At 36.0% G+C, this 24,376-nt stretch overlaps 2 protein-coding genes across 3 annotated transcripts; one reads left to right on the top strand and one right to left on the bottom strand.

The window, feature by feature from the left end:
• Positions 1-1,471: 1,471 nt before the first annotated feature.
• On the top strand, positions 1,472-15,249 carry LOC125661487 (perlucin-like protein). Of its 2 annotated transcripts, none has more exons than XM_048893481.2 (6): positions 1,472-1,774; positions 2,825-2,984; positions 8,652-8,711; positions 9,674-9,753; positions 10,875-10,971; positions 14,553-15,249. In XM_048893481.2, the coding sequence occupies exons 2-6, from the start codon at positions 2,825-2,827 to the stop codon at positions 14,765-14,767; spliced, it is 612 nt and encodes a 203-aa protein (XP_048749438.2). In that variant the 5' UTR covers positions 1,472-1,774; the 3' UTR covers positions 14,768-15,249. The 2 variants fall into 2 exon arrangements, with proteins under 2 accessions (XP_048749438.2, XP_056002932.1); XM_056146957.1 differs by lacking the exon at positions 1,472-1,774 and adding an exon at positions 1,809-1,938.
• Positions 15,250-19,023: 3,774 nt separating this feature from the next.
• On the bottom strand, positions 19,024-23,121 carry LOC125662392 (uncharacterized). Its single transcript, XM_048894598.2, has 2 exons — positions 22,745-23,121; positions 19,024-20,274 (listed from the first exon to the last, which is right to left on the bottom strand). The coding sequence occupies exon 2, from the start codon at positions 20,235-20,237 to the stop codon at positions 19,308-19,310; it is 930 nt and encodes a 309-aa protein (XP_048750555.1). The 5' UTR covers positions 20,238-20,274; positions 22,745-23,121; the 3' UTR covers positions 19,024-19,307.
• Positions 23,122-24,376: the final 1,255 nt, after the last annotated feature.

Genomic DNA, 24,376 nt, shown 5'->3' with positions numbered 1-24,376 from the left:
TCCCCAAGCTACGCCGCTGAAATTCCAGTGGCGGATCTAGAGGGGATTGTGCCCCCCTCTCTCTCCCATTTCATTTATGATACATTGAACAAGAACGGCGATATTTTGAGGTATTTTGGTCTTCACCCCTACTCCCTTTTGAAATTTTTTGGATTTGCATCTGTGTCCTGGGTGCAATAGAAAGAGCTAGGATCACTGCCCACTGTAAATCTTATAATGTCCAATACACTGTACTAGCTTTTGTTCATTAACGAAAAATATTTTGTAATGTCATTATTTCTGAATGCGATGTGACACCTGCAATTTGGTATGCATGTGTATCTATTTATATATCGTGCTAGCGCTAGAACGAAAATCTTTCTCATTAAAATTATCAACAGGATAAACTCAGAAATTTAAATAATCCCCCACGGCAAGGGGTCATTGATAATAATCCATTTGATAATGAAAGCAGTTCTTGTCTGTGGTCACATCCAATTTCTGCTGTAAATGCTTGAAATCGTCATTTTCCACACGCAAAAATATTATGATTGGGGGGCGACATTCGAATAATGGCGCCTTCTATTAGAAAATTTAGTGTGGTGCATATTGTGCACCAACATTTGGTACATGGAAAAGAAAAAGTGATTGAGAGACATTCCTCAGGATGATTACATTTTGTAAGTAATTTTCAGAATAAAAATCTTTATGAAACGTAATTATTTACCAGTTCTGATGGCCGTGGGTCATGTAGAGCTCATTATCATCACGTTTCCAAGTATGTTTCATGACGGCATACCTCCCATTGGGTCGGCTGATGTCTGGCGTATTTCGTGCCGATTGTTGGGCCTTCTTGGCACACTGATGTTCGCAGCGCGATGGCGCCGTTTGTCTGATTGGAATATAGGACTCACGCCAGGTGTGACCGGTCAACAGGGGATACTTACTTAATACAAGTTATCTATATTGCAAGAAACATACAGTACTGACTACTGTATTTCATAATAGAATATCAGGTCATATTTGATTAGTTTCAAGGGGGAAAGTATTGAACTTTTGACATCATTCCACGTTATACCAAGTAGTCGATGTTGATACCTCAATATGCACGTATGATTATTTTATCAGTACTAGAAATTTTTCAGTTTAGTTTATTTATGACAGAATTAAAGTTCAGTATCGTGATAAAGTCACTGATTTAACATAAACACTATTTATAATCACATCATCGGAAAAACCAGGCGTATGTCTCGTCATATAACTGAGTAGTCACGTGCATTTGAGATGACAAGTAAAGAAAATTGTGACACATATTTCTCATTACTTTGTATCCTCTGACTCATTACATCAGGGACACACCCTGTAATATTAGACTGAGGACTGTATGGGGGTAAAAAAAACCAAGTCAACATCGTTGTTGGTTGGTAACTCTTCCGTCATTAATGACGGAATCCGCAGCTGCCCGTGATCTCCACATCGCAGCAGTTGATCATCGAGTTCCCCATCTCCATCTCATGTTTTTGGCAAGAGCTTAAACAATGAAAAAAAGACCCACATTTGACACTCCAATAAAGTATCAAAATACTACCGTCCAACAAAATCTTATTATCACACAGTGATTGTAATGTGTACTGGAGCTTACGTAATGTGGTACTTCAATGGCTCATCCACTAGTGTACTATTGACGGTTTCCGGATTTCGCAATAAAATATGACTCGTCAAAAACTCTAATTAGAGTTAGCTGTTGTGAATCGGCCATTGTAACGTTTAAGAAGTGGTAGCGGATTCAAAACAGGTACTGTTAAGTAGATTGTGTCAAAAACTGTATATGTGTGTAATTGTAGTTTATAAGAGAATTTTAAAAAAAACGTCCCGACCCTTTGCTCGTGATCAGGTCCTTTAGTTTTCCTTGGAATAAGCGGTCAACAGTTATGAGAAAATCGAAGCTTGTGTTTTAATGTATGTGATATTTTTTGCACAAACATGGCGGCACATTGTTTACAGTACATACCTGGTCATCCAGTGATCTTTATGTCTGATAATGCATGTACATGTAAGCCTATTTTTATTCGCGTGTGGAAGATTTTCGCCTGGTTCGAGAACCTCGCTGTCTATATTTCACACAAATAAGTGTTTTAATGTTTCTCGTATTTGTACGCTACTCTGTGTCATGAAAAGTCGCTGCGAGCATTTTATCGCTGGTAAAGGTCAAAATAAAGTAATCGCTAAGAAAATTAGGCTTACGTTATTCGATAAATTGAAGATTGGTCACGGTGATAATTCGGGGGCGTGAAGTACTTTCTGTCTGTGTTTTTATGGTTTGGGTTCGTGAATGACCCTTAACAACACAAGCACATCAACAAATGCTTCTCCCTGTTTGTATTGCAATAACTCTGTAGCTTTTACCTTTGGAGTATACTTACTTGTTTACTTAGTTAGGTCTGCCGTTCCATGAGGAACATAGTCCATCAACGACAGTCCTCCAACGAACACGGTTCAGGATCGGTCGACAGGTGATGCTTACTCCTCCTGTGCGCCTGATCCCACTCCTGGTATATCCAGGGGTCCGTGTTTGCCTAACTCTCTATTTGTATAGCTTATGGGAGTTATGAGATTGATCACTGTTTGTTATTTTCACCTTTCATCATACCCCCAAACACACTTACTGGTGACACACGGTCAGACCCAGAAAATTGTCAGGGGGGGGGGGGGTTACAACGCAAGTTGATATATTTTCCGACCGGTCCAAAATGGTGGATTGCAGACCGGAAAGTGTAACAAAACGACCATTTTGGTCAGAAATGTTCAATGGGATGGGATGTGGGTGACAACTTTGTATTTTCAGATGGCGACAACAATGCTGGGAGCTGTACTCTTGGTTTTCGTGACTCAGCTGCAGATCGGGGTTACGCAACCACTGGACATCAAAAGTGATGCTGAGCGATATAACCTTGAAATCTATATACGCAATTTGAAATTTGATTTGGAGCACCAAATAAACGGACGTATGTTAACCTCTAGTTAACGCCTGCCTTTTTCCCTGCCGTCGATGCACTCTTTATACATAAATAACAAGATAATATAATTTGAATTTGTAGGCAATGGTGTGTATTTCTAATTTCTGCTGTTGAATTATTCTCTCTCTCTCTCTCTCTCTCTCTCTCTCTGTGTGTGTGTGTGTGTGTGTGTGTGTGTGTGTGTGTGTGTGCAAGTATGTGTGTGTGTGTCTCACATTTTTTGCAGTAACGAATCGTCTATTGGCAAAATCCAAAGATGTCCCGATGAAGCATCTTCTTTTACGTCATTTTATGAGAGGTTATTTTTTGGTACTTATCTCGCCTCAGAAAAGTGTATAATTACATGTATATATGACTGGATAAAGACGAATCACATGACACCCCCAAATTTTCATTTCCTCTTCATGCAGGGGTTGTATTTGTTCGAAACTAAATCGTCCCTACCAAATCACATGACGCCCCATATTTTCATTATAACCTTTGCCAATACGGAATTTTAGGGATGTGCCGGAACAACCTTTTATATTTGATGTTTATACGCCACGCTGCCACGGTCACGTGATAACAAGAATAGATATGGGTTACCCCATATCCAAGAAATTCGACTTTTAATTTACTCGTAGCAAATACTGTGACCAGTGATTCTTCACTAGCAAACGGTGCGCACACCTGTCCTTGACCTTTTAACCTTGAAAAAATGTACAATTACATGAACAATACTAAAGAAGGATAATTTAAAATCTTGTCTTTATATTAGCTGAAAAATACATATATAGAGTAATGCAAAAATCAAGAAGGTGAAAATCACTTTGTAGATATTTACTATGATATCCCCCTCCCCATCTAATTTTATTTCCTAGGAAATAAATTGCCCAATTAAGTTATTTCTTTTTTAATTGAAAAAATGCCCACCCCAGAATCAAATGTGTGTCCCCTTTCTTGATAAAAAAAATAGTAGAAATATCTCATTTCCAAACCTTTAATCCACCCCTCCTATTTTTTAAAATTTTCTTTGTTATGGTTATATTTGTATTTTCTCATCCTTATGAATTCATAAATTGTGTACATGAGGACCACAAGCTATATGCACTTATTCAACAAGAAATGTATACATTGTCTTAATAAATTTTATTTATTATTGGAAAAAAACATGGGAATTATTTTGAATTGCAGGGAATTTCGTAAACGAGAGACTTAAATAAACTTTTCTGCGTTCTGCGTAAACTTTTTTTCCATGCAAAAGTACCACCTAGTACTGACCTAGTACCTCATCTACGCAATACCGAGCTGTCTTGCAGTGAATATTGCAGATGTAATTTTTTTTTTACACTTGTTTCTTTACTTTGTTCACTGACAACAAGCTGGCATAATCATGTTATTCGCTCCACGGGGTGAATTAGTTTAACATGTTTGGTTTATACGTGTTAACTAGCTATTGACTTTTTATAATCATGCTATTTATTCCGTTTATAAAAGCAAAAATCATTCATTCACATTTACGGAATAAATGCTATATTTAAGTACGTAGAATACATGCTAATTAACTCCGCGGAGCGAATAACATGATTATGCCCAGAAATCACATAAATTGCAATAGAAATGTTGATAAGTTGAGTACCTCTAGAAAAGAAAAACAAAACCTTGTCACTCGTACATTTCTTACATGTGTTATATTTTTAGAAGTTGGAAAAACCCACATATATGTATTACTTTAATAAAAAGATTTGATAGCCTTTACCGTTACCAGTGGTAACATGTTTTCCTTTAGATATCATATTTATTCTCTTTTCTGTTTAGTTGTTTTCCTCTGCTCTGATTACATGTATTTAATATCAGCGTCTATGAAGCCGTGTTGACAAAGCGTCAAGCTTGTTTATAACGGTCGATAACTTGTAGTCGTACGTATGCCGATGTCAAAATCATCGGCATTTACCAGAAGTGCTCTGTTATACATAGGAATCCTTATAAAAAAGAAAACACACACACACACACACAAATTAATGATTAACATTCTCTCTCTCAGAAGAAATTGTATGATAATTAAGGACTGATTCACGATTTTACCCAAAATTTTGTTTTTCACTTTTAATGATCAAAATCTACTGTCTAATGTGTTTGAAAGATTTCACATGAAAATTAAGGTTATACATCATCACAGAAGCTCATTTAAGAGAGTTTATTATTTGTTTTGTAAACAAAGATTGCGGTATGCTATTGTTTACGAAATTTTCAAACGAAATGGATATCGATCTAAGTATTATTATATCTTTCATATTTCAAGCATTTTTGGGGGTGAAATGTGTCATCTAAAAGTTAAAATTTGTGACTATGCAAAATTAAGATGCATTATATTACAAAATCAACATTTCACTTGTTTGTTTGTTTACATAAAAAGACTCGAGTCTTTGTTTACATAACACATATTTAAGGCTAAAATATTGCTTTCATTCTTGCATTTAGAAGGTCAAAATTTTGGCTGGCAACATTAGATAAGTTATATTTCTAATGTTTAACATCAAATATGAAAAATATTTTTATCAAAAATCGTGAACCAGTCCCTTTAACGAACAATAATCATGAAAGGAATATAATTGTCAATCGAAGAATGACCTATATATTTTCGTGAAATACACTGAGGAGGCAGCTAGCGTAGGAATACGAATACTTCTTATTTACCTATCTGGTGAAAAAATGATTTTCTTAAAATTATTTGACGTTAATTTCGTTTTCTTCTACGTATTACATACACATCGATATTCTAAACATTTGCTGTAATGTATCTGTTGATCATGAATGGAACTATATTTTTTCAGAGCAATTGTTTGAAGAGTACCTGAATCCAGTAATAAATCTTGAATAGATAGTATGCTATTAATAACCAATTGTAGGGCAAAGTTGACATAGGTACAACTGGTGTTTCTCTAGCCGTAGTCCTACGATGACGATCCTAGTCAGTATTGGTGCTTAGTACCTTGGTGTAAATTAAATGGGATGGAAAGGGCGCATATAGATGTGTATCAATGGATGCAAGACGTGACGTTTTACCAATATCCTCAAGATATTCCCTAGATTTATTTTCCTCGCCAACTCACAATATTTAATCAATTGTATTTCCTATAAAATGGCTGTAGTGATTACTTTCTTTCAAAGATAACATTTAAATTCAGGAATTTGATAGCAATTGAAGTATTCCATGCGTGTTTACTTAGTTGTTATTGTAATCCGGAAGTGACATGCCCTACAAATTACGGTCAACGGCCGATAAAAGTCAGAGTGGATCCGTATCTCGAAAGTCCGGTATTGGATCACCTCGCCCTTTTCCGTCGCATGTTAGAAAAGCACCTTATGGAAAAGGGCGAGATGATCCGATTATTACCATTGCTGTCGTCATTCCTCACGCAAGTTCCCTTTACACCACCGTTAGCGCTTGGAAAATAGTTCCCGCATCATGGAATGTGATATTGTATTCCTGTTACACAAAGAATATATGATGTAATCTAGACTGAAAAGAATGTCACTCGAAAAGCCTCGATCTTGTCCCCTCGGTGGAATTTCTTAAATCCCTTTCTCGTACTAATGAAGGATTCTATTAATCTTACACGGGCCCCTCTATCCTTATGGCAGTGGTTTAAGCTCAAAGGAACTTAATTGCACATCTTTTGTATTAAGTAAACGGAAAGATTCCAAATTTGTTCATCCACAGTCAGCCGTGACCACAATTATTATCTGCACATAGAACCTGGAAGGGACGGGGACCTGCCCTACCTTTTCTTGACACCCTCCATTTTCATTTATTTTCACATGCAGCGTAAGATAGATTGGTTGATTTGCCCCCTTCTTTTTTACAGTAATATTGAATGGTAAAATTGTGACCTTGAACTGATGAACTGAACTTAATGTAGTGGTGGACAAATGTCCCCGCCCCTCCCGATTGATGAAATTTGGTAAAAGAAAATCTTTCAAGAATATAGCCAATTCTGAAGTCAATTTTGACCATTAACCTTAAGATTGTATCGCAACACTTCAAATCATCCTTAGATAGGACAATTCAGAAGCATGTATATGAAAGGAAGCATTACTGATATTACTGATTAATTGAGGAAGTGCACCAAGTGATTAGTAGGATAAACAACAGTTACTCAATTCCTTATTATTCATTATTATCGATACTCTTATAAACATTGAGGGCAATTTACATAAACACTTACGATGATGAATAGGCATATGATTGTACCCTTTTGGAAATCTTCTCTCTTCTGGAACAATCGCGATTTCCCTCGTAGATTCAAATTTTAAAAACTTAACGAAAACTCCAAATGGTGCCAAAAAAGACATTTAAAACATGTATAGTTGCAAATTATCAATCGTCTTAATTGCAAAGATTTATTCCTGACGTTTAAAGTATACATTTATGATAATGTTGTCTTTTCACAGATGTAAATGAAATTAATGTTCGTCTACTTTTTCAACATAAAAATGAAGGAAACGACCGAATGGTCAATACCTGTGTTGAAGTGTTTGAGCAAGTGGTAAGGGATCTGACCGAATGATGTACATGTATATCATTCAAACCAGAATTTATTTCGTCAAATGACAGGCTATATTTTTAAAAGACTTTTACATGTATGTATAAAGAAAAAATATGATCCACTTTCTTACCCCTGCTCAAGGACATCTCCACTGTCTATAGTAAATTGCCATAGGGGTTGGTTGTATTCTCCGTTAAAAGCACGATTGTATCCTGTGTATACATAGGCATGTTTATATCCTGTGTATACGTAGACATATATCATGTGTATACGTAGACATATATCCTGTGTATACGTAGACATGTTTGTATCCTGTGTATACGTAGACATATATCCTGTGTATACGTAGACATATATCCTGTGTATACGTAGACATGGTTGTATCCTGTGTATATGTAGACATGGTTGTATCCTGTGTATACGTAGACATATATCATGTGTATACGTAGACATATATCCTGTGTATACGTAGACATGTTTGTATCCTGTGTATACGTAGACATATATCCTGTGTATACGTAGACATGGTTGTATCCTGTGTATACGTAGACATGTTTGTATCCTGTGTATACGTAGACATATATCCTGTGTATACGTAGACATATATCCTGTGTATACGTAGACATGGTTGTATCCTGTGTATATGTAGACATGGTTGTATCCTGTGTATACGTAGGCATATATCCTGTGTATACGTAGACATATATTATGTGTATACGTAGACATATATCCTGTGTATACGTAGACATGGTTGTATCCTGTGTATACGTAGACATGGTTGTATCCTGTGTATACGTAGACATGGTTGTATCCTGTGTATATGTAGGGACGTTTGTATCCTGTGTATACGTAGACATATTTATATCCTGATGACGTTTGGCAATGGTGGTTACAGTTCATATCTCATGCATGTTTTTTTTTTTTCAAAACTGAAGTTTATTGCTTTCTTCACATTCTACTTTCATTTCTGTCGGAATCAGACGTACTTTATCCATATGTGTCTGGGTTATGCAGGAATGAAATGGCTATCATCACAATTTGTATACATCCAAGGCAAAAACATTTAAAATTTTGATAGAAAGAAAGTAATACTATTTAAAGTGCAAGATTTTCTTCGTTACCTTAGTGAAAGAAGAATTCTCGGAGACCATCACAAAACTGGAGACGATGATAAAATGTAAAAGAGGTAATATACAATCAATTCTTTTATTTTCTTGAATAATGATTGAATATGTAGATTAATGGTTCTTGTGATCATTTGTGGTTAGTCCACACGTTCGTTCTGTCGTTTGTGTTGAATGGTTCGAGATTCTTATCTGATCTTTTTGAAACGTTTGCGTGTGTGTGTCTAAATCTCAGATGAAATTCGGCTTGGCTAAATATTTGGACTGACGCCTTCACCGAATCTCGGAGGAGTCATTCATAATTCATGTCTGGAAATTTACATTCAGCTTCGGTAAGTTCTAGCAAATAATGTGCATTTAGGTGACACTGGTGTTTGCTTCAAATAAATAATTTGACTTTTAATTCAACTATCTATCACTATTACGTTTACATTGCTCACCATCTAGGTATGAAAACCCCAAGATGAAAATAGTCACTAAAGTTTCAGTTCAAATGACGACTTCCATGGTTTTACCTCCTGAAATTGAAGAGTTCCTATAGTCTGTATTATCTACCTACTGATACATTATACTTTCATATACCTACTTGTATATGGCTAATTTAAAAAAAAAAAAAAAAAAGACCATGGGAATTCTGCGATTTCAGGAGATAGAATGTTGCGCCATGGAAGTCATCATTCAACGGAAAATTTAAGTGATGCAATTTACATACTTAGACGGTAAGTAATGTAAGTAATGCAGCGTTAATAGTGAAAACATTTGGTTTAAAAGTTAACTAACTGATCTGAAACAAACAGCAGTGTCAACGAAGTGCACATTAATGCACAGAACGGAACGAAGCTGAAAGTAAATTCCCAGATTATAGAGAGAGATAATATTTACAGACATGTTACCAAGCATCAATATGTACTTATAGTTACGTCTAAAACATTTCTCAGTAGGTGTGCGTTTGTGTGTATGAATGTTATCTGAAGCATATATATATATTGAACATTTATATATATTGAACATGTATCTTTCCTAGAGTGTTCAAAAGGTTGGAAAAGATACGGACAATCTTGTTACATGATAAATAAGCAGAGTTTAAGTTGGAGTGACGCAGTTGTAAGTAGCCTTTATATCCTCTCAGGGAAATACTATAGAAATCATGGCGTTATAACACAGTCATATCTCAGTGTCACTTCCTGTCTACAGAAGGTAATGTCTACAGTCATATCTCAGCGTCCCTTCCTGTCTACAGACAATAATGGCTACAGTCATATCTCAGTGTCACTTCCTGTCTACAGACAATAATGTCTACAGTCATATCTCAGTGTCCCTTCCTGTCTACAGACAATAATGTCTACAGTCATATCTCAGTGTCACTTCCTGTCTACAGAAGGTAATGTCTACAGTCATATCTCAGCGTCACTTCCTGTCTACAGAAGGTAATGTCTACAGTCATATCTCAGTGTCACTTCCTGTCTACAGAAGGTAATGTCTACAGTCATATCTCAGTGTCATTTCCTGTCTACAGTCATATCTCAGTGTCACTTCCTGTCTAAAGACAGTAATGTCTACAGTCATATCTCAGCGTCACTTCCTGTCTACAGAAGGTAATATCTACAGTCATATGTCAGCGTCACTTCCTGTCTACAGAAGGTAATGTCTGCAGTCATATCTCTGTAATTGTTTATTTGTGGTGCACCCAGCATTAGAGGTAAAAGTCACGGAAATTTAAAATGGGACATGAAAAGTCGAGGTTCCATGTAAGATGAGAGTCCGCATTACTAGGACCGCAAGTATCACGTTCGAGGTCTTTCATACGACCCTGAGACAATAGTTGGGACTATTTCCTTGAGATACATGACATAATTATATACTGGGTGCTCAGAAAGAACGATATAGTGGTGAAAAATATGAAAGGTTTTAAGCCCATCACTTATTCCTTATTTTGTTCGTTTGTCTTTCCATCCTTGGTCGTTGTTCATTTCTTACGGACTTTACATTTAATAATATGGAACTCTCGGTGGTTTCGATCTGATGTAGGAAATGAGTTTGTATTGGAGAACTTTTTTTTTCAAATTTTTTATGATATGGGTCACTGTAGCGCTTTGTAGTACTTTACGATTTGGGAGTGTGTAAAATAAGCTTTCTGAGAATAAAAGGTAGAGTTACTTAATGTTTAATTGAGAAATAAAGGTTGCAAAGATATGTTGCTCTATAAAGATTCTGTTTTCTTTTAGGAAAGTTGCCGCAATCTGTCTGCATACTTAGCTGAAATTGACACGAAAGGAGAAAATGATTTTATACAGAAGATGTTGAAAGAAAATAATTATTTTGGTCGGTAATAGTTTCGTCAGGCATTTTATTACAATTCATTAAATACCATTATGAAGGAGAGGTTTTATAACATACACTCGAAGATTGATTGATTGATGTTTTTCGCCACACTTAACAATTGTTCAGTTATATGGTGGCGTCCAGTTTTTATTGGTGGAAGAGAGAACCCAGATACAATGTACCTGGGAAGAGACCATGCACCGACCTTCCGAAAGTAAACTGGGAAACGTTCTCACTTACCGGCGCGATCAGGATTCGAACCAACGCCGACAGAAGTAAGAAGCCGTGCGATTTTGAGCGTGATGCTCTAACTAATCGGTCACGGAGGCCCCTACACTCGAAGAATACAATAGCAACATAAAAACACAATTAACACAGAGTATACCCCAACATGCGGGGTGTACACTACCGAAGCAGCAATATAGGTGGTTGAGGTTCGTTTTTGCATACTATCTCAAGTTATGGATATTTCGCAAAAAAGCATATGGTTATGGAAGAAAGCATTAACTTAAGACAAGAGATGTTTATAAAACACATATCCTCCATGGTGCAAAATTGAAAAGGGTTATACACACACACCATTTAATTGATAGTAGTATCATCAATTCAAAATATTGAGCAGACACTATTTTCCTATGTCAAGAGTAAATTGACCATGTGACCTAAAAATCAATAAGTGTCATCTGCTCCTTGTGCTGTACCAATGTACCAACATTGGTGTCAATCAAGCAAATAGTTCTTAAAATATAGGAGACAATATATTACTATGTCCATTTCAACCATTAGCCTTTGACCATGTGACCTCAAAACTAATAGGGGTCATCTCCTCCTAAAGATGTACCAGTGTACTAAATTTGATGCGTATCAAGCAAAGGTTTATCAAGATATTAAGTGAACAATACATTACTATGTCCACTTTGACCCTTGAGCTTGGACCATGTGAGATAAAAATCAGTAACGGTCATCTTCACTTGAAGATGTACCGTTGTACCAAGTTTGATGTCTGTCAAGCAAAGGGTTCTCGAGATATTAAACGGACAGTATATTACAATGTCCAGTATCACCCTTGACCTTTGACCATGTGACCTCAAAATCAATAGGGTTCATCTTCTCCTGAAGATATACCAGTGTACCAAGCATGATGTCTGTCAAGCAAAGGGTTCTCAAAATATTGAACGGACAGCATATTCCTATGTCCAGTTTGACCTTTGACCTTTGACCATGTAACTTCAAAATCAATAGGGATAATCTCCTGAAGATGTACCAGTGTACTAAGTTTGATGTCTGTCAAGCAAAGAGTTATCAAAATATTGAGTAGACAGTATATTACTATGTCCAGTTTGACCCTTGACCCTGGACCATATGACATAAAAATCAATAGAGACCATCTTCTGTTGAAATTGTACCGGTGTACCAAGTTTGATATCTGTCAAGCAAAGGGTTCTCAAGATATTGAACGGACGGTATATTCCTATGTCCTGTTTGAACCTTAACCTTAGGCCATGTGATTTCAAAATCAATAAGGGTCACATGTACCAGTGTATCAAGTTTGGTGTCTGTTAAGCAAAGGGTTCAAAAGATATTGAGCGGACAGTATATTCCAATGTCCAGCCTTCACCTTTGACCATGTGACCTCAAAATCAATAGGGTTCATCTTCTCCTGAAGATATACCAGTGTACCAAACAAGATATTTTACATCAGTATGAGAATTCTATGCAACGCGTAATCTGAATGGTCTAGACAATAACGTGCCAGGGATGACAAAACTTCATATCTCCTTCTCAAACATCATATCTCCCCATCACATTTACCTCTTGGGCAACCTCGTTTATTTTCCTTGTATTTTACGGCAAGGTAGACGTAGTTTATTGTGACGTCACAATGAGTCCGAGTCATTGTACTTTCATAGTTCAAAAGGCACAAAATATGCGGGTCTCTGATACACAGTTAAATTGCCTCGTTTTGGTTGATACAAAGACAAGCAAGTAAATCAGCATTCAAGGATAATGGAACTACAAAAAACTGTATTTCGTTGTTTGTACCTTATACCGTAATACGTTAATGGCGCGGTATTACCGTTAGGGCAATCTCAGCTTCATCCAATGTATATATGAGCGGACCTAATTTCAAATGCACATTTGAAGTCTTGCTTTGTTTCGGGATAATCAACAATCTATTGCCTGAATGTTTGAGAGATATGAAGATTTATTCATCCAAGAAAAATCATATTCCCATCGGGCGTTACCCTCGGGGAATATGATTTTTCTTGGATGATTAAATCTTCATATCTCCCTCACTTTCATGCCATAAATGTATAATATCCGTCAAGCAAAGGGTTCTCAAGATATTGAACGGACAGTATATTCCAATGTTTAGTTTGACCCTTGACATTTAAAATTATAGGGGTCATCTTCTCCTGCAGATGTACCAGTGTATTAAGTTTGATGTCTGTCAAGTAAAGGGTTCTCATGATATTGAGCTGGCAGTATATTCATATGTCCTGTTTGACCTTTGACTACGTGACCTCAAAATCAATAGGGGTCATCTTCTCCTAAAGATGTACCTGTATCCCAAGTTTGATGTATGTCAAGCAAATGGTTCTCTAGACATTGAGTGGTCAGTATATTCCTATGTCCAGTTTGACCATTGACCTTTGACCATGCGACCGAAAAATCAATAGGGGTCATCTATCTAGGGTTTTCTGATTGGTCAATAATAGAATAAATTTGATATTTTTTTTAAGTCTGAATATTAAGTGACACATGTTTCCTAATCCATAAATACATATGTAGAAAAAATAATTCACAGGATTATTACTTCATGATGGTATTATAGACTAATGGTTAAACCTTGTTTATTTTTATAGTTCAAATAATCTTATCATTATTTTAGAACCAATAAGAATGGCATCACAAACTTATAAATGTTTATTACATTGACCAATCACAACTTATAAATGTTTATTACATTGACCAATCACAACTTATAAATGTTTATTACATTGACCAATCACAACTTATAAATGTTTATTACATTGACCAATCACAACTTACCTTTCGATTCAGATGGTAGGGGTATTCGAAATCGATTTTGAAAAAAAATATTCCAAGTATCTAGTTTGATGTTAATGGATTATTGAAAAACTGGCCTGTGCGTCGCCATGTTTACATGTACCCGTATTGCTCTCAGCATGCAGATGATTGATTTATATAATGGATGATGAATATTCTTCAGTCATTTATGAATTTCTTTAATATATATATTGATTTTTATGATCATAGAATTGAATTATCAGTCATCGACTTTGTTGTTGTATTAGCAAAACTCGAAGAAATGCAAGCTTGGTGTGTGTCTTTTTTTTTTTCATAATCCGTTACATGTAGAAGGTATATCGTAGAATACTCAGTAATGACTGCGGCATCGCTTTGATATTTGCAATGACCGTGGTAGAATTACAAATGATGGATAGTTATTCTATTCTAAGAACAGTTGTTTTAAGTCTCTTGGAGTCTCTCCCAGCTCTGACCTACACTGGAAGAATTGACTAGCTTACTTATTTGTAAAACATTTCGTTTTGTAGACCAAGTCTGGTTGGGAGGTACAGACAAGACAAATGAAACTACGTGGATCTGGATTTTTTCTGGGTCACCTCTACGCTTTAAAAACTGGATGAAGGGTGAACCTAATGACCAATCCGGAAGGGAGGACTGTATGGAAATGTATGTCAAGGATGGCGGGTGGAATGACAATGGATGTTCGAGTTCATTTCTATCCGTCTGTGAGAAAGATTTGTGAATATAGATATTTTCCGCAACTATATATGTAATGTATATATCTTATAGTACTGACCTTTCCCTGTATAATGATGATAAAATACTTATGGACACAACTCTTCTTAACCACCCCTAATGACAGTAATGTACCGTGTATCGCATAATTTTAGTGTCAGGAATGTTTAGCGGATTTTACTAAAATAGATCGTTGTACAAATCTTAGAGCTTTATTATTGGTGGAATTTCATATAACAAAAGTATTATTCACAGGTATGGAAATGTTGTGTTTGTTTTGTTGATGTAACAATTCAACTAGCGCTTAATCAAAATTTGATTAACTACTGTTGCAGTCAAAGTCTTATTTTTCTTTTTATATCAGTAAACTTGATGTCGTATAGCATTCCTATTTTGTCTCTTTGGTGTTTGTATTCGGTAGTTTTAAACATACACGTTTTTTAATAAATATATGAAGTTGTACATATTGTACACAGAGTGAAACGGGAAGATGGTGTTGTTTTTATCAAAAGATGAATTGTCCGATGACCCGATCCCTTTCTACCGGAAGTGGGAGCCCCGCATCTCTCTCGATTTTGGATAAGGTATTGTGTGGGTCAAAGTTCAAGGTCTTTGGGTAAAACAAAATGACTTATTTTATTCACCGTTTTTTCTCTCTTGAGTTTCATGAACGACTTACGTAAAATCATTTAATGCCCTGCTGAAAAAGGTCTTGGTATCTAAACAATCTCCATAAATTGATAGTAGTTTACCAGGAATAAATGAACGGGGAAGTCCTGCTTTGGGGGAAGTCTGACTCTACAACTAGTGATAGAGCAGGTTTCCTCACGGAGAAGTCTGGCTCTAAAGTGAGACTTCCCCGGGGGTTCTCCTGCTCTAAAGTGAACCTTCCCCTAGGGGGAAGGCTCACTCTAGAGCCAGGCTTCCAGGGGGAAGTCTCATTATGGGGGAAGGCTCACTCTACAACACCGGTCGTGTTTCGCAGCATGCAGGTCTCAAAAGTTGCTGTGAAAACTGTTGCTATGGGACACAGCCTTACTGTATCAGATGGTATTAGAGTAGTTGATAACAAATAATACGTTTGCCTATGAAAATTGATGACTATAACCAGAGGGATGTAAAATTTACCCAAAATTACAGAAAATAAATAAGTACAGATCTTGAATAGTTCTACTACTTGACCATTTGAACAATTCCGTTCTCGATAGGAACCGTTCCGTTCCCACATCAAACCATTCAGTTACTAGATCAAAGCGTTCCGTTCTCATCTAAAGCCGTCCGTTCCCTCAAACCGTTCGTCCCCACATAGTCATTTGAACTCGCGCGTCAGTGAGTCATTGTGCGTCAACATGGCGTTTGGTCAAGGTGGGGGAAGACCATCATAATTGCTCTTTAAAGATGCACGAGACTGGACTTTTCACAGTTCAAATCCGTAAACGATTACAGAAAAATTACCAATTCATGGCAGAGCATGGGGGGGGGGGGGGGGGGGTAAACGGAAATTAATTTTCACCAATGATGGTGAAATGAAATCAACTTACTGAAGAAAAAATATGTGAAAATGGGCTTTTAATTTTGAAACCAAAAGAAATTACTGTTGATGAAAAGATGTTCATGCAGTGTTCTTTATTGAAATAATTATGTCAAAATGGGATTTCGAAACAAACAAAATGTCTAATTATAAGATTTATCTTAAGTACACCTCTTAGACTAATACCGTAAATCTGGATATTTTTGCGTCGTTTTATTTTTGCGAATTTGAGTAAAAAGCCTATACATTTATTTTTGTGTTTCTTATTTTTGCGAATTTATTTAAAAAAAAAAACCATATTAAAAACGGTGTGAAACATTATTTTTTAGAAAAATATTTTTGCGAATCCAACTGACTCGCAAAAACGCTAAAATTTAATCGACAGCAAAAATGACCAGATTTACTGTACGAATTTGTCATGTTTTGGTGACAGTGTTGGTAAATCAAAATAAATTCAATTACTAACGTGTAGTGTCATCATCAATAGTAGGCATGAAATGATCGCGACATTAGAAGTCGCTAGTCTAGAGTGTACACGTACTAGTCTACGGGATAACTGACTCAGGGTGCACTCTATAAGTCCTCGGCTCAGGCGATATTGGCTACCTAAATATCTTCAAAGTCTTTTAATTCAAGTGCACGAATGGGTACCATTATGCGTACCAAGAATCAACATGAACTGTCACCATGATCATTGAAACAATGCGGGTGTTCCCGTGTCGAATTTAAGGGCAAAATAAATAATTTTTGTAATGACAATAATTATTCACGTTACCCCTTGATTGTCGTAAGAGGCGACTAAATGGGGCGGTCCTTCGGATGAAATTGCAAAAATTGAGGCCCCGTGTCACATCAGGTGCGGCATGATAAAGAATTCTTCCCTGCCCAAAGGTTGTAAACGCCGAACATAGGCTTAAAATACCGGCAATGGTGACGTTTCTATCTGAGTAAAACATTCTCTAGCGGGACATTAAACAAACGAAAAACAATCAATTGATTGATTGATTGATGTTTTCCGCCACACTCAACAATTTTTTAATTATCTGGTGGCGCCCAGTTTTTGTTGGTGGAAGAGAGAACCCAGATACAATGTACCTGAGAAGATACCACCGACCTTCCGAAAGTAAACTGGGAAACTTTCTCACTTACCGGCGCGAGAGGGATTCGAACTCGCGCCGACCAGAGGTGAGAGGCTGTGTAAAATTAATGATTTTCTAAATATTTTCAGTTGGTAAGAAGTCTTGACGGTCAAATTTTCGTTTTTATATTTTTATTCGCCACTCAGGATAGGCCCCATTTTGGTATGTCGTAGTATAGTCATCGGATTGTCTGCAAGTCTGTCGGCGCGTCGTGGGTAAGTTATAAATGATGATAGGAAAAAACAATGAAATGTATCTAACTTAACAGGTCACAGAACAAGGTTCAATTGGTCTGGGTAATTTTGTAGGTAAAAGAGACCCGCATAACTAATAACACTGAGATGATTAAACGTGATAAAAGTTAAGAGAAACTATAACATTGATCGGTCTATAAGGGATCAAGATATTGAAAATATCAGAGCAATAATTCTTTTTTCTTCTTCTTCATTTTACTACTCTTGGGGTGCTGTCTAAATATCCATGATAAAAGGTAGAAATAAATAATAGTGATCAGTTTTATAAATTCGCTAAATATTGCAGAATCGAGAACAGGGCAAAACCAGACGCCTTGAAACACCCGAGGTTGGATAAGGTGCCTAGGAGGAGTAAGCATCTCCTGTTTGTAGATCACACATAATAAAAAAAATAAGACGTCAACCAATCAGACATCTTTTATATCAGACATGCAATTATTTTCTATCGCTTCCAAAAGTAACAAGTTTTTGTAAAAACTTTAATGAGTATAAAGACTTTCTGAAAACATTGAACACGTGACCTATACTCATACACACAGATACACAAACGTTAAACACGTGACCTATACTCATACACACAGATACACAAATGTTAAACACGTGACCTATACTCATACACACAGATACACAAACGTTAAACACGTGACCTATACTCATACACACAGATACACAAATGTTAAACACGTGACCAATACTCATACACACAGATACACAAACGTTAAACACGTGACATATACTCATACACATAGATACACAAATGTTAAACACGTGACCTATACTCATACACACAGATACACAAACGTTAAACACGTGACCTATACTCATACACACAGATACACAAACGTTAAACACGTGAACTATACTCATACACACAGATACACAAATGTTAACACGTGACCTATACTCATACACACAGATACACAAACGTTAAACACGTGACATATACTCATACACATAGATACACAAATGTTAACACGTGACCTATACTCATACACACAGATACACAAACGTTAAACACGTGACCTATACTCATACACACAGATACACAAATGTTAAACACGTGACCTATACTCATACACACAGATACACAAACGTTAAACACGTGACCTATACTCATACACACAGATACACAAACGTTAAACACGTGACCTATACTCATATACACAGATACACAAATGTTAAACACGTGACCTATACTCATATACACAGATACACAAACGTTAAACACGTGACATATACTCATACACACAGATACACAAACGTTAAACACGTGACCTATACTCATACACACAGATACACAAACGTTAAACACGTGACATATACTCATACACACAGATACACAAACGTTAAACACGTGACCTATACTCATACACACAGATACACAAATGTTAAACACGTGACCTATACTCATACACACAGATACACAAACGTTAAACACGTGACATATACTCATACACACAGATACACAAACGTTAAACACGTGAACTATACTCATACACACAGATACACAAATGTTAAACACGTGACCTATACTCATACACACAGATACACAAATAAACGAACAGACAAGTCGTAAACATAGAACCTTCTACGGGTGTATGAGGTAGTTTTTGTGTTTACTGATTAACACTTCGTTTTACCGTCTGGCAAAAGTTGATGACTTTTACACCATGTATCTCTATTTACAAACACAGCATCAAGATAGTGACCGTCCTGTAGCTTATGAGTCTCGTACGCCAACTGCGAATGTTCAACGTAACCTCCAATCTCCTTGAAAAAAGCTCTGAGATTGGCCAGATTCTCCACTCCCTTTGGCCAATCAAATTTCGGTCCCGCCCACGCCCGATATTCAATCGTCCAAACATCAACAATTATTTGTTTCGAAATCAATTGTTCCCGCATGCTGTTAAGTACCGCTATTTCTCCTCCTTCGACATCCAAAGAAAAATAATTTATATGAAAAACACCCACAATTTGTAAAACGTTAATTAATTGAAAACAAGGAACTTTAGTCCTTTTGCTTGCCCGCAATTGAACTTTATGACTATTTGGCATACTTTTTTCAGAACCACCTAATTCATTTCCTATGATAAATATTGTTTCATTTTCACTAGACAAACATGCACACAGGCGCCAGGCGTGACGTTTCACACGGTCTATTAAGGGACAAGAAAGAGGGTTTCCTTCTATAAGGAGGCCGGTCCAGTTGTGTTTCCTTTCTAACCATAATGTATTCGAATGTACTTTTCCATCGTAAGCTCCCATTTCGATGAAAAATCCGTTCTTCTTGGGGAATATATCATATGCTGCCTTGTCCTGTTTCGCCTGAGAATAATGTTTGTCAACGGATTCGGGATAAGAGCCGTGAGGATGAGGTTTTGTCAGATTCTTCCAGATCTCAGAGAAGACTACATTTGTTTTCGCTTCGCTATGGTAGTTGATAATGTGTTTGAAACTGAGCAGAGATAAGAAATTGTAGTATTTCGTCAGCATTACGCATATGATGGCGCACATAGAGATGAGAGTTGTTTTTCGGTATTGTCTACAAGACATCGTATTTTTCGCTTTCCACCAGAATAAGTATTATAACCTAAAAACAAATCAAAGAGAACTCTTAAAAGATAATTCGGTCAATATTTATAACATCACTTATCTTATGACTGGCGGAAATGTTGTAATAAAAATATCAAATTGATAATTCTGAAGCTCAAAATAATATATGCAATGTTGGTTTATCATTGTAATTTCGCTCCCTAGGTAGGGAGATTTCTGCGAGTGGAATGTTTTGCCATTCAACCCCTAAAAGGTAACCGATTCTAGTATGAGCTTCTAATTTCTGCGGTTGGTTTATACCATCTCTCTCTCTCCTGTGATCCTAATTTTTGTGGAATTTTTCTCTCCGCAATATTCCGCACAAAATACCCGCTGTATGGTACATGTATATATGACACGAAATGCTAAACACATCACTTGATAGGACACAAGTCACATCACTTGATAGGACATTCCTCACAGATTGTTTATAATGACTTTAATATGCCTATTGGGACGTTAATGTTTAAATGTCAGTCAAGTGAGTTAAACTTTGTGCCTCAATGAATATTTTATCATTACTAAACGTTTTTTGCTATAGACGATGAAATGAGAAAACAAACAGTACAAAGGCCTGTAAATATATGTACAGCAAACATGAATACATTGTTATCAAATAACATAACGATTGCATCTAGAATCAAATAGCATAACGATCACAGCTACAAAAGAAGGGCACTAAAACGACCAACAACACGATCAATTCCACTGTCTCGTTCTGGACGACCTGTTTCTTCCTTAGAACAGACAAAAAGGTTTGCATAAGATGGGTACAGATGTACAAAAACACTAGCAATGAAACTGTACTAAATCTACATACGTGTTTTAACTCATTGTTTTCGGCTTGCTGATCCATGTTTTCTGGGGAGGGAATCTGGAGACGTCCATTCATCTAATGGGTTAATCCTCATTGAAACCTTTTCATTTGCGGATTCCTACACTTATAGGTATCGGATGTTGTTGAAACCAATAATAATAATTATATATCACAATTAGGACGTGGTATTGTATTGTTGTCAGCACAAAAAGGAAACTAATGCTTATTCCAACTTTGTTTGCAAATCTGATATCTGATTATGTTCGTTCGTATTTACGGAGTTATTCTGAGCTAGATCAATTGTTGAGTGATTTGGTATACTGTAGAATCATTTAAATTCGTGGGGGCCAATTTTCGTGGATTTCTGAATTTTTACGGGTTCGTGGGGATGTAATTTCGTGGATTTCTATATTTTTAAGATTCTTGTATACTAGTTGTTTTTATTCGTTGAGGATGTAAATTCGTGGGTGAGAGGGGTACCCACGAATTCCACGAAAATTAAGCCACCACGAATTGTAATGATTCCACAGTACATATTTATATATTCTTATTTCAGAGTTGAGCATACTAGTAAGTTTTATACGGGGATGTTTAGTGGTTTGTAAATTGCGGAATTTTCTTTTGTCAATTTACATTTAGAAATATATGAATAAAAGTGTTATTTACTTAAATTTGGTTTACAATTTTGCTTGGAAAATAAATGTAAATATACGCATAGGATGCATTTATCTTAGAGAAAGTGACAAAACTAAATATTTTGAAACAAAAAATTGATATACATGTACATGTATTAGTACTCGACTTGAAGGGAATACATAGAAAGTACAAGAAATTCCCTAAATAATGATTTATAACCTAAATATTTCATTTGGGAATAATCTCCATATCAATGTCTGCAAGGTACCCATGTGTCCTATTTATAGTACCGGTCTGACTGAATGCTGCGGTTGAGATTTCAGACTAGATAGAACCAGGAGAATATACTAAGAATAAGTATTAAAAACGTGTACACATAATACTTATTCAAGAAATAAATTTCATTTTCGAAAATACATTTGGGTAAGAACTGCAGCGCTTTACGCCGGCACAGTTTTCACGATATTTACATTTGTATTTTCATTACTGTCGGAACTCCCAGTCGTTAAAATAGATGTACTATATTTGTCAAAATTCCTACGCATTGTTCACAACTGCAGCGCATTCATAAGTAAATGACTATAATTACAATAGGTAAAGATATCAACAGTAAAAACATTGGAAATATAGATATTGAAATAATGAAATGCTGTCTTTGGTTTGTTAAACGGGATATAACGTTTGCAAACATTATAGGAATTTTTTTCAGTAATGTTTCATCTTCATCTACCGTTTCAAAAGCCAAAAAAAAAAACACACACATTTTATTATTCATATTTTTCTGTAATTTTAAATATATATACTTTCAAATACATGTACTTTCAAGTACGTAAAATATAGATATTAGTGAACTGTAGGTTATTCAAACGTAATGTTCAGCCGAAAATCACCTGACCTTTAACAAATTGGATATAACACATTGCAAAGTACACACAAAGGCACACACAAATACCTTTTGCAAAACAGTAAAGATGTTATTGATCAATTGATCAGTTATGAATGAAATTGTTGTTACCTAACCAGATGTTGACCAGTCATTAACCTTCACGAATTCCATCACCAGCACTGATTCCTTTCGTACCGGAAAATACATTGAAGGCTGTGAAATAAGATCGTCAAGGTTTATCACTTTTCATGCATATCCACATACAGCGTGCGCTCCTTGCATTATCCTGTGTTGAACAATTAAAATTTAAACCTCCAGGTCAAATAAAAAGTAGGGTGATATCAGCCACAGTGAACTGCGAACTATACATTCACTATAGTCATATCAGGTAAATCCACGATTTTGAAAAAGAGTAAAATTGCCCAATTGCGAGGTAGACACCCGTACGTGGTGGGGCGTGTTCCAATACACGCTTGCGTCAACGTGCTGTAATTTTTACATATGAATTATCGTTGTTTTCCGTCTTCATACTCTAGGGATTTTAATTGATGCATAAAGGAAATATACTTGTAGATCAATAGAAGCTCAAGCTCTAAAGGGTTATTTTTTTCTCTGTGTCGTGGCCTGGATATTGTGTTCGTGCCTTGCATGACCAATTCACTTTGGTCGATATTAATGATCTTTTTATCAAAATTTTTTAAACCGTAAATAATTTTTTTTTTAGCACCATTATGATGACACCAAATTGAATGACTTTTTATATGTCTCTGATTGACAATCTGCTCCTTGGTGTGAATTTCTCTAGTTCGTATTATTTTTTTTTTCACTTAAAAAAGAAATCACTCAATTTTTCTTACAATGTCTTATATATTATATATCTTAAATTTCTATCCGTACACTACGGAAAACAATTTACCACAAGAAGCAGATTTGAAATGATCGATATTGTAAAAAACATTATGCTATCATCGATTACTATTTTAAAAGAATGGGGTGATTAGTGACAATAATTGATTATAATTCCATTGATTTTGATTAATTTGTGATTATGTTGGGGATTGTATAATCGAGTGCACTATGAATAAGATCCAGTTATGCAGTTCCAAAACTATGTATAATATTTTTTACAGAGCTGAGTTATGTCTAAGCTACTCATACCGGTACTTACAGTGTGAGAACACAGTGTAACCAATGTACATTATACTAATACCGATACTTACAGTGTGAGAACACAGTGTAACCAATGTACATTCTACTAATACCGGTACTTACAGTGTGAAAACACAGTATAACTAATGTACATTCTACTAATACCGGTACTTACAGTGTGAGAACACAGTATAACCAATGTACATTCTACTAATACTGGTACTTACAGTGTGAGAACACAAAGTCACTAATGTACATTATACTAATACCGGTACTTACAGTGTGAGAACACAGTATAACCAATGTACATTCTACTAATACCAGTACTTACAGTGTGAGAACACAGTATAACCAATGTACATTCTACTAATACCAGTACTTACAGTGTGAGAACACACCGGTACTTACAGTGTGAAAACACGGTGTAACTAATTTAGATTATACTAATGTCGGTTCTTACAGTGTGAGAACACAGTATAACCAATGTACATTTTACTAATACCGGTACTTACAGTGTGAGAACACAGTGTAACCAATGTACATTATATTAATACCGGTACTTACAGTGTGAGAACACAGTGTAACTAATTTAGATTATACTAATGTCGGTAC

This window comes from Ostrea edulis, chromosome 8 (assembly GCF_947568905.1).
Source record: "Ostrea edulis chromosome 8, xbOstEdul1.1, whole genome shotgun sequence".
NCBI lineage: Eukaryota > Metazoa > Mollusca > Bivalvia > Ostreida > Ostreidae > Ostrea > Ostrea edulis.
This window is presented reverse-complemented; position numbering and strand designations above follow the sequence as displayed.